Source organism: Lycium barbarum, chromosome 2 (genome assembly GCF_019175385.1).
Source record: "Lycium barbarum isolate Lr01 chromosome 2, ASM1917538v2, whole genome shotgun sequence".
Taxonomy (NCBI): Eukaryota; Viridiplantae; Streptophyta; class Magnoliopsida; order Solanales; family Solanaceae; genus Lycium; species Lycium barbarum.
The window spans coordinates 115,671,203-115,689,029 of NC_083338.1; the positions used below are offsets into that span (position 1 = coordinate 115,671,203).

Sequence of the window (17,827 nt, forward strand, 5' to 3'; positions counted from 1 at the left end):
TACAACAACAATACAAAATATCAATGTAGGTCAATTTTATTAGAGAATACACGTCCCCAAAACTCACTTTAACAATTTAACTTTACAGGTGTTTATATACCCCCCTAAACAACTTGTAAGTGAAATAAATATCGCCTTATACTGTTATGCATGCAATACCAGTTTCATGATTGGTAGGTGATATACATGCGCACCACACCACATAAGCGTCGTCTCAACCACATGTCGATGACATGTCAGTTAACTTTCCATTTTTTTCTTCTCCCATGTCATGTTTTTTCTACGTCTTACCCATTATCTCCGCCGAAGATCTCCAGCGAGTTCTACTCCGCGGAGGTTCTTTAAGCGGTCATTTCCTCCGCTGTCTCGGTTAAACATCCACAACAACCCCAGCCCCTTTGCTTTCCTTCGTCACCGTCAGACCTCGCCAGAGACATCATCTGCGACGAAACTCAGACATTAACGATGCCACCAGGCCCACTTTTGTTCCCCCTAACCAGATCTACCAGATTTGACCAGAGAAAGTGACTCCAGGGAAGTCGTAGCTCTTTTTATTTTCCCTGTTGTTGTTCTCGTTTGATGTTTGCTCTATTACAGGCTTACAACATCGCTCTGGCGTCCACCGTTGAAGCGACGCCATTGACCCTTTAAACGTTGCTTTGATTTTTTGTGATATTAGCCGGAAAACATGCTATTTCCGGTGAATCCTGCTGGCCGGATGTTTTGCCCTTTTATTGTTCTTTGGAGCAGGCTACCTGAGACAAAAGATCTACTTTCTTAAGAGATTCGATTCTGAACTCTTATATGTCCAAGGTTCAATATTCTCTGTTTCTCTTTAAATTCGTACTCCTACTACTTTAAATTAGCTAAAAGAAAGTAAAACAATTTTTGGGGGTGAAGAAAGGAAACATATGAACAAGAAGAAGGTGGGTTGGGTGTGGGTGTGGGTGGGGGTGGGGGTGGGTGGGTTTGGGCGGCGCGCGGGGGTGGGTGGGTTTTTCTCTTCAATTTTTTGCCATTTACGTGCTGATTTTTTTTATTTGCTACGTCAATCATTAATGTGGTAGTTAGTTCACCTAAAAGTTATTTAGGGAGTATATAAACACGTGTAAAGTTAAATTATTAAAGTGAATTTTGAATACAAGTTATGGGGATTTTATGTATTTTCTCATTTTATTAACCTAGCAAAAACCATATGTTATGGGACTAGATTCTGGATACATTGACTCCTTGCTGGATTTTGCACTTACACAAAGTGTTACCAATTCGATCATTTCAACGCGCCACTCCAATTTTATTTCCCCCACATTTTAAATTTCTCAAATTTCACTGCATCGTCAGAAAATAATTTAGAGTATAAAAATAAAAACATTAAATAAAATATAATGCAATTAAGACGGAAAAAAAATTAAAGAAAGGGACCTAAAAAGGAAAAAAAAAAACAAAGGTTTCTTTCTTTGTTTCTCTATACCCTGTGGTATCTCATGTTACACACATCAACAACACAAGAACAACATTGCCAATCAAATAATTCGATCTTTTGGGTTGTCAACACATTTCATTCTTCTAATACCCATATTTTTGGGTTTTTTAAAATTAATTTTAAAGTATTTTACTGTCTTAATATATATATATATATATATTTTTTAAACAACTAGGAATATACATTAGATGATCAAGAGTTTCAATGGTAGTTCTTGATTTTGAAGGTTGGATAGGTAACTGTGAAATTCCTTTTGTGGGGTTTTGTGAGTAATTTAATGGGTGGAAGTTGGATTTTTGAATTGTGAGTGATATGTTGGATTTTAGGATAGGTGGTAAAACTGGTCTAGGGTTAGGGTTTTGGTTATAGTTTTTAATTTATGAGTTGGGGAAATAGGCGGGCTCAGATGATGGAAGAACATGAGCTTGAAGAAGGGGAAGCACCTTGTTATTACAAGGATGATGATGATGATACTAACATTGACCCTGATATTGACTCTTACATTGTAAGAGTTCTTTCTTTTTTTGTTTCTCCTATTTGTTGAATTCATTTTCAAGAACCTGCAGTTTTAACAATCAGTTCATGAAATGCTTCATATAGTTGCAGATTTTTATTTTTATTTTTCATAGTTGAATTCTGGTTTGATTATTAATGTTCTGGGTAAAAGATTAGGCTTTACTAATTCAAATTCATTATAGGTGGTTCTGTGATTCTGTACTGAATCAGTTAAATAATTTTGGTCGGCTTAAAAAAGAGAACTTCTTGGGTTTGGGAACAGAAATGAAATTGGGACATTGTGCTAGAAATATTGCTTTCTAGTTATAGTGGTGAAGTTTAGGACCATTTCTGCTTAGTCAAGTGTAAAAATAAGAAAAGAAAAAGAACAAGAGATTCTCTTTCAGACAGCCTCCTCCCTCGCTCTGCAATACTGTGGTTAAAGTGTATGCTACATTATGAGCTGTTATTGTCATTGATTATACAAAACAATGACATTAAAATTGTTGATTTTCTTTGTGAAAGGATGAGAAGCTTCAAAGTGTTTTGGGTCATTTTCGGAAAGATTTTGAAGGTGGTGTTTTTGCTGAGAATTTGGGTAAGTACGCTGGTAACCAGTCCTATTGATCATAGAAAACAGTTGTGAATCTCTTTCTTCTTGTAGAATAGTCGATTAAATTTCTTTTACTTTTGACAGGGGCAAAATTTGGTGGATATGGTTCGTTTTTACCTACTTATCAGCGCTCCCCTACAATTCTATCTCAGCCAAGAACTCCACTGATATCTCAAAATCAAGGCGCATCAAGATCGCCCAACCATTTGGCCTCCGAGGTCTGTTAAAAGTTTGTCTTTTGTTAAATGCTTTGAAGGAATAACATTTTGTCCATACCTTTTATCAACCTGGGAACATTTAGTGTAACTTCTGTGTGGTGGTTGTGTTTCTGTCCAGGGGCCTCCTCAGAACTCTATGGCTGTGTCTGATCCTCCTCCAACTCGGAGGAATGGTACAGCTGGTTCTGCTAGACAAGATTCATGCTTTTCGGCCCAAGAATCTAATAAGTTCCCTGCAAAACATGATGTTTCTATGATTAAGTCACTTAATCCAACTGATCAGAGAACACTCAAACTCCGGATTAGAGTTGGTTCTGATAAGACAGCTCAGAAGACTACTGCTTTACACACTAGTCTTGGGCTTATTTCTCCCTCTTCATCGATGGAAAATAGTCCCACTGAGAGCGGTGAGATGTTGTCCAAGTTTCAAGAAATTCACAGTGATTCTCCATCCAACATCCTTCAGGTAAGCCAGTTTTCTGTTACGTAAAAATCCCTCTTTTTTTCACACAGAAAAAAGAGAATAGTATCTGTTGCTATTTTAATTTTCTGTTTTCTTCCCTTTGAAACAGACAATGACTTCTTTCCCAGTTGCTGGAAGCATGCTGCTTTCACCTCTTCATGAGAAGTTATTGACTTTGTCAAGAAATGAAAAATGTTTCGTAGACAATGAGCATGTGGCTGCTGCAAAGGATACTAACCCTCAATCTCTCATGTCTGCCAATGGTTCAACTTCCAGGCTGGAATATGGGGATGTCTTGATCAGGAAGAAAACTAAATCAGTTGGTAAAAGTGAATATGCCGAGGAACTGAATTCAGAGGTCAGAAATGACACGATCTCCTTGTTTCAGAAAAACTTGGGAACTGAGAGCTTGGAAAACAGGCACTGCTTCTCAAATGACCTTAATCAGAGAGTTCTGCCTGATTTAGTATGTGATACTCATGAATCAGTGAAAGTTGCTGGTGGGGCACCTGAAGCTGTAGAAGACTCAGAGAAGGATGTTCCTATGAAGAAAAGGGAGATCAAACGACTTAAAGATCAATTGTTTGGTAGTGATTTGGATAAGGATGACTCGTTGGAATCTTCATCTGACCTAAGCGGTGACAAATATGATCACCAGGAAGTAAGAAGTAGATCAGTGGAACTCCAGTTTAAAAGCATTCAGAAAAATGCTTCTTTTGATAGCAAGGAAGGTGGCAGGAGCAAATGCAGCAGATCAGTTCCTTCATTTAGAGCTGATTCTGATGTATCCGAGAGTGAGAGGGATTCTAGTGGGGCTGTCTCTCTGCGAAAGAAAGTTGTTATGAAAGCTGCAAGCCATAAACCTGACCAACCTAGGATACCTCACACAGAGAAGCAATCATCTGAAGGCAAAAAGAAATTAATAGAACATCAACCTGGTTTGAAGCCAGCTGCAGATGTGGCAGAGGTAAGAGGGGTTTCTGTTACTCTCAAGAACAAGAAGAGTTCTAAGAAGGATGTCCGCGTGGCTCATGTATATGATGCACAGTTAGAAAAACCCACAAATCAACTGGATTCTCTGAGTAGACCTCCAGGTGATAAGTTGAAGAAATCTAAACTGGAGGCATGTAAAGGACAACAGTCATCTTCTGCTAAATCAAGACAGGTGCCAAGCAAAAAAGTTGATAGTCATGTGGCATGTGTGGCCCCTATGAAGGATCCTTCAGCCGTGGACATAAAGGATGCGAAGGAGCTGGCATCTGAAGCTGAGCCACCAGTTGCTCCTGTTGTTATTGAAGAAGATTGGGTTGCCTGTGATAAATGTGAGACGTGGCGTCTTCTTCCATATGGTACAAAACCCGAGCATTTGCCTGAGAGGTGGATGTGCAGTATGTTATACTGGCTGTAAGTTTTCTTCAGTTTTGGGGTCTTAGTCTCTTTTCATGGTTTATTCAAAGTCTTAGCTCTCTTTTATTGGTGTACGCATGCTCCAATACTCTGCCTAGTTATCCGTCTTTGTAAATAGATCCTGCATTGCTATAATTTGGTGATGACAACTCAAAATTAATTTTTGTAGGCCTGGAATGAACCGTTGTGACATTAGTGAGGGGGAGACGACAAGAGCTCTGCATGCCTTGTACCAAATGCCCCTTCCTGATAACCTAAGTAGCCTTCAAAATCATGCTGGTAGAAGTGCGGCTGGAGTAGTTCCAGCTGACATGCTCGGCAGTAACAGTCAGAATGCGGGTTTCGATTACATGGCTAACGGAGGAAAGAAGAAACATAAATTAAGAGAGACACCAAACACAAGCAGCAATCATGGTCCATTGTTGACCACAAACTCAAACTTGCAACATGAACTGGTCAAAAGAAGAAATTTGAAGAATGTGAACCAACCTGTTGCTGAATCAAATTCAATTAGCAAATCCAATGCACAGATTCCCCTTAAGTCGTCTGATGTCCTTGGCAAACATCTGAACAAGCCGAAGGAGCGCATGGCTAATGGTATAGTATTTATCTTCAGGCTGGCATTTTTCCTGCCTGACCTCTGTATAGATTTTTAACTTGCTTCCGATTATAATATATTGGCAGGTGATGAAAAGCCAAAAAAGAAAGCCAAAAGGGAGTCCGATCAATATGATCACAGGGATCTGAAAAAATTAAAAATCAAAAGTGACCAAGCTTTTGTGGCAACTCGAGAAGTTGTGACCGGTATCCAGGACTACAATGAAAGTGGTAATTTGAAGGAGACAAAGCCTGGGGTGACAGAAAGGTTACAAATTTTGGAAAAGAAGCATGGCAATCGAGCCCAGGATTCAAGGAATAGTGGCTCGATTGACGTAAAAACCAATATTGGAAGAGAAATTTCTGTAAAGAAAAGAAAATTGAGGGATCAAGACTATTTAATGAATTCACAGAGTAATGATAATCACTTGCGTGACAGTGATGGCAATGCAATTGTGAGGGAGGTTAGTGGTGAGAGTGGTTCCAGAAAGCAGAAGAAACCCAAGGCGTTCCATTCTGAAAAAAAAGAGTCCAGTACAAGCAGGGGTGAAGAGAAATCAAGAACAAGAGGTACAGCTACCAGAATTGTTCTACCAGGAACCAGGGATTTTCCTATAGACAGAAGTGTGGAAAGAGAACATCAGACAAAGAAGTACAGAGTGAAGGTTCAGTCTCGATTGACGATGGAAGATATTGATTCATTGAAAAAGGACTTGGGTTCTGAACAGTTATCAACGGCTGCCACTTCAAGCTCTTCAAAAGTTTCTGATTCCCGGAAACGCAGAGCGAATCACCAAGCGAAAGGATCACCTGTAGGGTCCGTTTCATCATCTCCCATGAGGATGTTCATCACGAGTAAGGCTTCACCTGCAAGAATGGAGAGTTCAGGGAAAGATGATGCTAAATTGGAAGATATTGGAAATAGCCATATGGGTAATAGTACTGTTGATGTTCTGGAGGAATGTAGCCCCTACATGACTGAGAAGCATGCTGCATATTGCTCTGATGGCAAGGGTAGAGTCAGCAAGAAACACGTTTCTATGCCTAACGAACATAAATCTGCCAAAGATTCAACATTGCAATTTAAGGAGAATGCTGGTTTTAATACTCAAAGGGTAGAAGAGAAGATATCTGATCAAATGGGCACCAAGGAAGTCCTGAATTCAAAGATTGACCATAATTATCTTGACTCTAGTACTAAATCTTTCAAAACCAATCAAAAAGTTAGTAAGAAAGATCCCACACATTGTAGTGATACCAGGAGAGAGCACCGATTGAAGCATGATGGTGTTGGGTCAACTACAAAGTTGAATAGTGTATGCGACATGGAAGGAAAAGTTCTTACGAAGCAAAAACCTCCTCAGGAAATTGATGCTCGAATCGTAACAAATGGTAGATCAACTCAGACAGAATCCAGGGACCGAAGGTCACAAGTTGGTGCACATGCTGAAGATAAACTAGGCACATCAGTTATCAAGAGCAAACCTGCTTCAGGTTCCCAGAAAGGAAGTCTTAAAGATGTAGGGACTGCTAATACTTCTGTAAGTGCCAGGGTGTCAACTATGCTAAAAGATCCTGGCATTGGTGTGTGTCAAAATGTGAGTCACAACAGCATGGGGCATTTGGAGCCTGATCATTGTGTGGTGCAGGAACCTAGTGCTCCCACCCCCTCAAAAAGGGAGACCTCTAGTCAGACTGCTTCTACCGTCTTGAGAGAAGCTGAAGACCTTAGAGATGTTGCTGATCGTCTTAAGGTTCTACTAATATCTCCTTTCAACTTATTTTTTTTATCTCAATTGGAACTTGTTGCTGGCCTATCTCCTAAAGCTAATTTCTTATCTGCTTCTTTATCTAGTTGAGTTTATACTGAAGAAGTCATGACCCATTCCCCTTGTTTACGTATGTGTGCAGTGTATGTATTAGTTTTTCCTAATTGTTGAAGCTATTTGCAGAACTCTGGATTTCATGCTGAATATAATGAAGCTTATTTCCAAGCGGCATTGAAGTTTCTTCAGGGTGCTTCACTTTTAGAAAGCTCAAATGGGGGAAGTAGCAAATCCGGGGAGATGAATCAAATACAAATCTATAGTATCACAGCCAAACTTTGCGAGTAAGTGTAACTTCAAATTGTACAGTTCCGATAGATATACCATTTCGTAAGCATTTATTTAACCTTTTCTTTATTGGGAAAATTTCTGAAGCTCCTCAAATCTGTTGATGGTTTATCTTTTGGTTTACTGTTTGGCTCAAGGCCGTATCGTTTTATAAAGAACCTCTGCCTTACCAAGCTGTTACTCGGCCGAAACTGCTGTTAATTTTTTTTTTTGATAAGTGAAACTACTGTTTATTTAATCAATTGTTTCCTGTGGAGTGCTGCTGAATAGACTCAAGTTTAGATATTCTGCATAGAACCTGGTGTATTGCAGACAAAGTTGAATATTCTGTGTAAATGTTTCCATACATGGTTAAGCAAGTCTAAAGCTAGTTACAACTATCTAATTACTTCTTGTTTGATGACTGCTCTTTTTTCTGGCTGTAAAATATATTCTCATAATGTTGCAGAACTTGTGCACTTGAATATGAGAAACGTGGTGAAGCTGCTACTGCTGCTTTGGCCTATAAGTGTATGGAGGTTGCATACATGAGGGTGGTATACTGCAAAAACATGAGTTCGAGTAGAATTTGGCATGATCTGCAAGCAAGTTTGCAAGTTCCCCATCAAGGTATGTTGTTCTCATGAAGTACTGAACTTAAAGAGTTTCTTGTCTTGCAGCCATCAAAATTGCCAGCAGTTGTTAGCATAATCATATCACGAAGCCTCACTAAAAAGGAAGGAACACAATGATATAGTATTTTTTTTTCTTTTTTCTTTTTGTTGTTTTATATTCCAACATTCTAAGAAACACCATTAGGCCTAATGTGATTTTAATTTTGAAAATGATTTTTGTTTAGCCGAGACGTGGTTAAAAAGATACCCACCCTCTCTGCTGAGAAATTATAATTGATGTATGTTTTTCATCACTTTTAGCCACAAGAGAGATCTGGACCAAAAGCATAAGAGGTTCGACAGGCATACTGATTTTGTAATACAACCCTTATATTTTTCAAATTATTTAAACAATTCCTAAGTGGGAACAATAAGACATCCTAATTTAACCGTCTTGATTCTCACACGCCCCAAGGCTTTATTTATTGGCAGAGTTAGTACATCGCTAAATGTGTGGTGGACACATGTCACGAGTTATCAGTTGGTGAACCAAGTCTGATATTTAAGTAGAGAAGGTAGAGGGGCAGACGCCATCATCCACCAAGTTCTGAAGATGGAAATAGTGGATTTCTCGGTTTAAAAACACCAGTCTTGATTCATGCAGATACACTATGCATAAAGAGATGCATGTGTGTAAGTGAGACACCTCAGAGGTGTTTGGGGGGGGGGGGGGGGGGGGGGAATGTATATTTGAATTTTTTGAAGAATTCTCATTGATTGGAAATTAATTCTTTTGTATAATAAAAGTCTTCAAGCATGAGATGTTGGGGTTTACCCTAGTTTAGTTATTTTGGCCGTGCTTAGCAGTGGGCTTTTTGTGATTAAAAGAACTGATTTACAAAGAATGCTTAGCCACAATTTGGAAACACAGTAAGAAATTAAATAGGATAAAGGAGAACATGCCTCCAGGGAGGACATTTAAATGTGATAGGAAAACTGAAGTCTAACGTTGTTATGAATAGAATGTCTTTGGTTATTATTTGTCGACTTGATTAACATATTTATGTATCTGGCATTCATGGTTTATACTTTATAGTACTCTAGCTTTGTTTTAATGGAGGACTGTTAGCTTCACATGAGTTTCATGCTTGCAAGAATATGTTTTAGCATCTATGCGATTCAGGGGAATCTCATTCACGTGTTTTAGCATCTATTTGTCGATATTGTGTAGTTGTTGCATCATGTTTAGTCCATACTTTTTATTCAGGGGAATCTCATTCACGTGAATTTCCCACTTGAATTTGGATATCTTTTAGCGTATCTTGTGTGTACAACGTGATTCTGCTTCAGATATACTCGATGCTATGCAGTTGCATCATGTTTAGCCCACACTTTTTGTTCAGGTGAATCTCCTTCATCTTCCGCATCTGATGTTGATAACACAAACAATCAAACAGTGGCAGAGAAGACTGCTTTATCAAGAGGCTGTGGTTCTCATGCTGGAAATCATGTTATTGCTCCTCGAAACCGTCCTAGTTTTGTTCGCCTGCTTGACTTTGTAAGTTCACTGGTTTATGATTTCAGACATTGGTGCTAGTTCACAGTTTTGTTGGATATTTACGGCGTTCTTTTTCCTTTTATTGGATGTCAAATGACTACTGAAACTGGAGGAGTCGAGGGATTTCTTCCTTCTTTTTAGATTATTGTATTGTTTTTGTGTTAGCTACCCATTTATGTAGGGTAAGAAATTAAACAGATGTAAAATTTTGCAGACAAAGGATGTAAATTCTGCAATGGAGGCATCTAGAAAAGCGCAGAATGCTTTTGCAGCTGCCACAAACCTTGAAGAGGCAGAGAATAAAGACGCTATCATTTCTGTTAAACGGGTTATTGACTTCAGTTTCCAGGATGTAGAGGAGCTAATACGTTTGGTGAAGCAAGCTATCGAGGCAATTAACAATAATGGTTTTGGTGGCAGTAGAGGTTAAATCAACCTGTATTTAATGTGGTTTTGCTTGTTTTCACCATTCACAAGCAGGCCTTTGGAAATGGGAGGGAAGTGAGGATCTGTATTGCAATTTGGTGAAGAGGCATGCTGTTAAGTGTGTTATATTCCTGTACATGTGTACAAAGTGGGATTGATTTGCTATTTCATGAAATTTTGAGAATTCAACTTTTTGGTATATGATAAGGCCACAGATGCTCAACCTTAAAATATACAGGTTGGGGACGAGGTGTATAAAGTTTCAACTCTTCAAGGATAAGATTCAGAGTTTGCTTAAGATCCAGTTTTGAATATTTGGTTCTTTCTGTTGGCAATAGAGAAAAATAGGAGTATGGATATTGAGAGCATTAGGTGACATATCTAAGTAGACATGAGTTCCATTCTAGTCCCAGTGTTTCATCCTTTACTAGAGGACTTGGATCCTTGGGTTGCCGTATATAACTTATTTTTTCTAATGGAACGTAAGGCACAATTTTGGTGGAGGAATTTAGTGGAATTACTATGTTATCTGCCATTGTTTCTTCTTACTCCCTCTTTTTTTTTTTTTTTTTTTTTTTTTTTTAATTTCGTCAAAATATATGACAATAAGCCACTGATTCTGCCTCACAAATTTTGTTTTATATACTTGGCATATTCCCAAGGAACTTCGCAAAAAAAAAAAAAAAAAAAAAAAAGAAAGAAAGAAAAGAAATAAGGAAAAGAGAAAGAGAGGAAAAAAAGAGGGGAGGAGATTGGTACAGAATTGCATTTTCTGGTATGTAAAAGAAAGGATTGGATAACATGGTTAATCACTTATGTCTGCATGCTTGTAAACATCTTATCAGCTTCTGCTCTCTTTTAATGAGCCAAGAAGATGTCATATTTTTTTTGGACAGCTTGGTATCCATTAAATCTGTTGATCTTGAAAGAACATTCTGCAGAAGAAGTTGAAGTTTTGCTGTAAGTTGCGCCATCCTTCCCTTTGTTTGTATTTATGAAGATTAGACTTGAGTTTCCTTCCATGTTGCCTGGCTGAGTTTTCAACTGATCTTATTGTGGGGAAGTTGCAACAGGACATCTGTTTAGTGCAGTCAACGAATAGGGAAATGTGTTCCTCGTGAGACACGGTCAAACTCTGGTTGCTCCTTGTGTTCCGGAAAGGCATGCCAGGTAAGGCTATCGTCTGTGGTCCTTTACTCTTTTCACTAGATGTTGTTGTTTTAAGTTTGTAACCCGCTTAGATAACAATAATTAATTGAATATGTGTTGCGTGCCAGCAAAAGTTTGGTTCATCAATGACTGACAGCAAAATTGTTTCCAGAAGGCCGACACCAAATGCATCATTATTTTATTCAGGTGTCTATAGCTACATTTCTGACTTGATAGTGGTATCAAGATGTATAGTAGATAAATAACTCATGTTCCTAGTCTAATCCAGAAAGATACCAAATTCTCCTTTAGGTGCTTCAACTGCGGTATTCTTGATGCAACAAAATTAAAACAGATCAAAATGCCTAGTCACAACTGTTTTTAGCATTTGAGAATAGAAGTTAGCGATGCTAGTTTCTAATATATCTATCTTTCCTTAGTAGCTTTGGTTTTTGGATTTAATCTAGTTTTAATTTTCCATTTGAGCCGTTAGTTTCTAGGAAAAATGAGAGAATTTTGGTGTTTACTAGTGATAATCTTCTATGAAGGAGTTGATGGTTAGGCATATTTTGCTCTAAGTGCTAATAAAATTATGCAACTGCAGCATTTTCTGCTAAGGTGCTGATACAATTATATATATCGTTAACAATTTTTTCCTGTAGGGGGTATGAATGAAAAGAAATAGGCATCTTGGATGACAATATTTGTCGCTTGGGGGGGGGGGGGGGGGGGGCGGTTATGGTGTACATCACTCTGGTCAATTTAGTCTAGTCTGTCAAACTTGTTTAGTTCTATCATGTCCTTGTTGTAATGCCCATTTATGTGGAGGTAGGATAAGAAAGCTCCAAAGGTAGTTGGGATGGCAACAGTTATAACCCAAATATTTACCCTGTAAAAGGGGACATTGTGGTTGCCCTTTTAAGTGTCTGTGCACTGGAAATCTGCCTGACTATAAACATGGCTTTGCTTGTGAAATGGTTTCGGAGAATCATTTTTGAAGTGAGTTCTTTGTGCCATGAAGTAGTATTGAGCAGATATGGTAATAGAAATAGGAGGGATGATTGGTGAGACTATATATTCTGTTCGCTTACTGTTGACGTAGTCATCATATTACAGTGGTCAAGGTAGTGAAAGATATGGTGGAGGGTGGATGATGAACCGTAAGGTGGACAGAAAACTGCTGATTTACTGCCACAGGTATGTACTACGTTATGAGTAACAGAGGATATTCTCCCAGCTGATTTTATATTTGTGCCATGAAGTAGTATTGAGCAGATATGGTAATAGAAATAGGATGGATGATTGGTGAGACTATATATTCTGTTCGCTTCCTGTTGACGTAGTCATCATATTACAGTGGTCAAGGTAGTGAAAGATATGGTGGAGGGTGGATGATGAACCGTAAGGTGGACAGAAAACTGCTGATTTACTGCCACAGGTATGTACTACGTTATGAGTAACAGAGGATATTCTCCCAGCTGATTTTATATTTGTGCCATGAAGTAGTATTGAGCAGATATGGTAATAGAAATAGGATGGATGATTGGTGAGACTATATATTCTGTTCGCTTCCTGTTGACGTAGTCTTCATATTACAGTGGTCAAGGTAGTGAAAGATATGGTGGAGGGTGGATGATGAACTGTAAGGTGGACAGAAAACTGCTGATTTACTGCCACAGGTATGTACTACGTTATGAGTAGCAGAGGATATTCTCCCAGCTGATTTTATATTTGAGGAACCAATAACAGGCAGCTATCTTTGCATGAGAGTTTGCTAGGGCTTACTGGAGATGACCTGGTGCAGAGTCTCAAATTTAGAGAAGGATTCTTGTCAACTTATCTGCTGTGTTTAAGGGAGATGTTACACTATGGTTTGCTGTTTTTATCATCGGTACATGTCAACTGAGTCATGCTGGAATAAATAACATCTTGTTTTGCTGCTCTTTGCTTGACAAGGGAAAGAATGGAGAAAAAAAAACTACTGTGGGAATTCATCGCGTATCTGCTTATTTTAGTGTACCTGGGAGTTGAAGGAGAAAACAAACTACTGTGGGAATTCATCGCATATCTGCTTATTTTAGTGTACCTGGGAGGGGAAGGACAACATGTTTCTTTTTCTTGAAGAAACAACTGTTTCATCAATCACATATCATAGACAATGTGAAGTTGGGTCACTACTGGATGTTACACTTGAAGCATGTGGTTTTAGTTTTAGTTTTGTTATTTGTTATTATAGCGTTGCACGTTATAAACGTCTGTAATTTGATTAACATCAGGAATTCCATATTCTGTTTTGGCTGTGACATGTAAGAATTGGATATTTTCTGATAATCCCTTTTCTCATTGCTGTCAATGCTATTCTTTTAATTGGCCTGCTTAATATGAACTTTTTAGTGTTGGAAAGCTAAGGTACAACTCTCAAGTCTCAGGTTTGGAATTTGGGGACTTGTAGAGCACTTAATCATTGTGAAGTGAATCCCAAATCCGGATATATTTTTCCTTTTCAGCCAATAGGTTGGACCATTGTTGAGCTTCAAATAACTCATGTTTTAACCATGATTATTGAACTACAAATTTGGACTATAAAGGTACTTAATCTGCATATAGAATAGAGATTATGATTTTGTGAGAAGAAAAATTTTATCCAAGACAAGTGCATGAAAATTTATCGTTATCTTTATTTTCGAATCTGTTCTCCACGGACGAGAGGTTAGCCATCAAAAGAGAACTTTAGAGGGGAAAATCATGTTCAAATTTATCAAGTAAAAACAAGACATTCTCCTGGTCATGTAGGACTTGAGGACAAATGCGGATCAAGAATTTGTAGTTGAAGAATTAACTCGATTAGCAGCAAATATTGCATTAAACAAAAGATAGCCCCTCTGAAGTCCTTTCAATTGCTTTTCCAAAATCAGTAGTTTGGTTGATTCTTCACCAAAATACTACGAATACTAGTAAGAAATGATAAGCAAGACAACTCACTACTACCTCAAGACAACTCACTACTACCTACTAACTTTCTATTCTAATCCGTGTCCTCCACAACCTCCATCTAAGGTTATGTCCTCGGTAAACTGTAACTGCGTCATGTCCTGTTTTATCACCTCTCCCCAATACATCTTCGGCATACCTCTACCTCTCCTAAAGCCATCCATAACCAACCTCTCACACCTCCGGACTGGGGCGTCCGTGCATCTCCTCTTCACATGCCCAAACCATCTCAGCTTCACTTTCCACTATCCGCTGTATAACTGTACATGGTACCCAGTGTATATGAACCTGTTATAGACTGTTTATACAGTGTATATACTTTGACTATACATTGTATAATAGCGAGGGAGTTTAATGGTGATTGGGAAGGGATAGTACATAGATATATACTGGATTCCAATCCTTTTGAGTTATTGAGTTCTACATTAATTTAGACATGTTAAGTGCAATTTTTAAGATGAATACAAGGTTTGGAACAAAGCTATTGAATTCTATCAAATCTGCACCTTCTACTCTACCTCCAGTTTTGCTTGAGCAAGTAAAGGTATTATGTCCCGTGTTTATTGTCTTTATACTTCTTGGTTATTAGTACAAGGTACTGATAGAAGTCTCTGTAAAATCCACTATTACCACACAAGCAAAAATAATATAATATTCTCCTAGTCATCAAAAACCGGAAAAAGGGAAACTAAAAAGAATACGTTCTCAAATCAAGAGCTGTTCTTTTTACCTTATTGTGACATAAAATTCCAAAAGGCAACATATTGAAGAAAATGTAAAGAATATCACGCGTTGTCTGGTGATCAAAATTCAAAATGGTGAAAGGAAGAAACTCATTAACTCAATTTGGTCGAATGTATCTTTCAGTCCAATGTTACACTCACCTTTTTGTTCTCCTTTCAAAAAGCCAGACCCCCTCTCCACTTACCCTACACTCTATAGTAGTAAAAAAGAATGTATAAAGAAATAATCTACAAAGTAAACAATAATTAGGGGTTTGTTTGGTTCACATATAAATTAAGTAGGGATTAGTAATATAAGGCCTAATAATGCATAAATTATTTCCTATTGAATGATTGTTATATTACGATTTACTACTATACTGTACAATGTATAATATAAAATATTTGTTTATTCTTTAAATAAGATAAATAAATATTTTTACCATTATGATGGTTAATTTTGTCATTTTAGAATATTAATCCAAGTAACTAATACACATATGTTTATTTCACATTCTACCCCATATAAAGTAATGCATAAATTCTCGCATAACTTATGCAAATCTTATTTATGAGGAAAAAAAAGTATCAAACATTGTATAACTTAATGCTGAATTTTATGTGGAAATTAAATTTTCCAAAATCAAACCAAACATAGTACTCCCTCCTTCCCAATTTTTATGACATTCTTTCGTTTATAGTCAGTCCCAAAAAAGATTACTGTACATCTTTATATAATTAGTAATAATTTAACTATAAAATGCCTATTTTACCCTTAGGTAGAGGAACGTGGAAGTCAAACTACACAACCTCTAATTCAAACTCATGTATAATTAGCTGATCAGTTGCACCAATAAGTCAATACTGCTTGCGTTAAATTTTAGCGTACACCAATGTGTGACCCCACATAATGTGGGCCACATCTAACGTTAAGTCTATTTACATTGTTTCAACAAAAAGAAAAATGAAAAAAAGGGACTTAGATGTTTATCAACGTTCTTTACCAATAAAAGAAGGGAAATACTACAAGTCATGCCTTTCTTCCTTGGTTTAGAAGTTAGAATTTTTTTTGTTAAAATGGCTAACTAAAGAGGAAGGGATTTGGCCTCCCACAATGCTAGTAGTAGTAGTTTAATGCAAAAATGTGGTATGGACGGTTATGCTTACAGCTCTCTTTTTTCAGTGAAAGACAAACGTCACTAGATTTGGTCTGCACAAATGGGAGACATCAACTTGTAATCACACCATGGCCCCTACCACCATTATTATCATTCATTTTTCATACAACATTACTCATTTTAAACTCTCTCACGATGATATAATATCTTTTCAAGAAAATAATGTGAGAATCCGCGGTCAAGAAATAAAGAGATTCTTCTGTATCTAAACCTAGGTGAAAAAATAATAGGAAAATTCCTGGAGCCTACTATCACATTAATTTCCAATTTTTCCAGTTTCTGCCCCTTCCCAGCCCCTTTTGCCTTTCAAAAGTAAATTAAATAGTGGTGTCCGGGCCAGTTAGTTACCTGATATTGCGGTGTTCATGTCACTTCGGTTATTCTACTGGTTACCTGCTGCCTCCTATTAATGACTAACTTTGTCTTGTTATCTTTTCAAGTGGGATGAGGAGTGAAGTGGGGACTAGAATTGAGGGGTGTGTTTGCAATTGTGGACCCCATAACTTGGTCAATTCTTTGATGTGTAATAAATCTTGTCTTGTTTGATTGAATCGTTCTTTAATTTTCTCTGTTTCTCTCGCTTGATTCACCCTCAGTGCAACTTAACTGGGGAGTAATAGTATTTTGCACAATCAATAAACTAATATACTTTTCAATTATTTGAGAAACGCTGACCATAGGCAGCTAAAAAGGAAAGAAAAAAACTCTCGTATTAAGAATAATTGCACTCTTCCTGGAATATGAGTTAATACTCCCTACGTCTCAAAATACTTGCCGTCATTATTAAGAATATTTGTCTTTTTATTTAATCAAGATAAAATTAAATATTTTTTTTCCCATTTTACTCGTGTATTAATTAGCAACATTTAAGGGGTTGTCATCATTGATTGAGAGAGATTACATGATGAAATATGTTAAAAGAATAAAATAGTTCAAATGCTACCTTATAAATGATTTTTAAGAAGCGTGTAAATAAAAATTGCGATAAATATTTTGAGACGGAAGAAGTAGCTATTTTTTTCTATTATTGGACTGATGGCTGGATGGCAAAAAAAGACTGATGGCTGTTACTTTTGGAGTTTCTCTATAGGCGTGCAAAACAAAAAAGAGAAAGTAGGGAATGATGAGGTTGACAGTTCTATACCAAACTTATGAATGCATTTTCTTTGTGATTAGCCTTTCCAGTTTTAAAGGAGCATATTCTTGCGTGATTGATATAAGTTGCTCAATGAGTCGACCTTTGATTTCGTGTGAATTAGCTGAAGAACTCTGTAAAGGCTGAGAAAAGTTTTACCTCAAATTTGAATTATGTCTCTTATTCTTTAAAATATTTCTAATTGGGACTTGATAGAGGGATCGATTGAAACTCAGAATTCCTCATTAATTATGAGTAATACGGATTGCTTTTTTTTTTTGGAGGCATTAGAAACGTGGTCCAGACCTCTCTATAGTGTTATTTTTACTGACTGACCCTGTCAAATCACATTAAATTTTATGAGATGCTGATGCTATCATACATATGCAAGCAATTATTGATTTGTTGGTGAAACATTTCTAAATTATAGAACTTGCATGACTGAATTTATTAAAGTGCATCAATCAGGGACCCACACAATAAAATCAGAGATGCATCACTATTACCAGTACCAACACTTGCATTCAATTCCAATTTCCATTTTAAGTTCCTTGACTTCCTTCCCCTTTTGTCCTTCAATAGTTATAGAGCCTGTTTGGATTGGCTTATAAGTTGCTGAAAACAGCTTATAAGCTGCTTTTTTTAAGCCCATCCAAACAGGCTCATGAGCTAACAAACTGATTTA

At 37.3% G+C, this 17,827-nt stretch overlaps 1 protein-coding gene across 25 annotated transcripts; it reads left to right on the top strand.

Annotated features, from left to right (window-relative positions):
- Positions 1-260: 260 nt before the first annotated feature.
- Positions 261-13,469, top strand: LOC132626848 (cysteine-tryptophan domain-containing zinc finger protein 7-like). 25 transcript variants are annotated; one of them, XR_009577667.1, is made up of 13 exons: positions 1,437-1,988; positions 2,504-2,576; positions 2,676-2,809; positions 2,928-3,275; positions 3,382-4,676; positions 4,849-5,276; positions 5,364-7,030; positions 7,229-7,386; positions 7,839-7,999; positions 9,387-9,541; positions 9,756-12,313; positions 12,474-12,554; positions 12,715-13,469. XR_009577667.1 is itself a non-coding variant. In XM_060341859.1 (11 exons), the coding sequence occupies exons 1-11, from the start codon at positions 805-807 to the stop codon at positions 9,969-9,971; spliced, it is 4,644 nt and encodes a 1,547-aa protein (XP_060197842.1). In that variant the 5' UTR covers positions 261-804; the 3' UTR covers positions 9,972-13,469. The 25 variants fall into 25 exon arrangements, 2 of the variants coding, with proteins under 2 accessions (XP_060197842.1, XP_060197841.1); XR_009577678.1 differs by lacking the exon at positions 12,474-12,554 and having other exon boundaries at positions 12,715-12,795; positions 12,866-13,469; XR_009577679.1 differs by lacking the exon at positions 12,474-12,554 and having other exon boundaries at positions 12,715-12,795; positions 12,895-13,469.
- Positions 13,470-17,827: the final 4,358 nt, after the last annotated feature.

What these genes read in the sequence shown, in the direction of transcription:
- LOC132626848 (XM_060341858.1), top strand. Translation starts at nt 1,863, where the DNA reads ATGAGTTGGGGAAATAGGCGGGCTCAGATGATGGAAGAACATGAGCTT. An exon ending in GAAGGAGCGCATGGCTAATG is followed by an intron (nt 5,277 to 5,363) that starts GTATAGTATTTA and finishes ATATATTGGCAG; the next exon opens with GTGATGAAAAGCCAAAAAAG. An exon ending in ATGTTGCTGATCGTCTTAAG is followed by an intron (nt 7,031 to 7,228) that starts GTTCTACTAATA and finishes AGCTATTTGCAG; the next exon opens with AACTCTGGATTTCATGCTGA.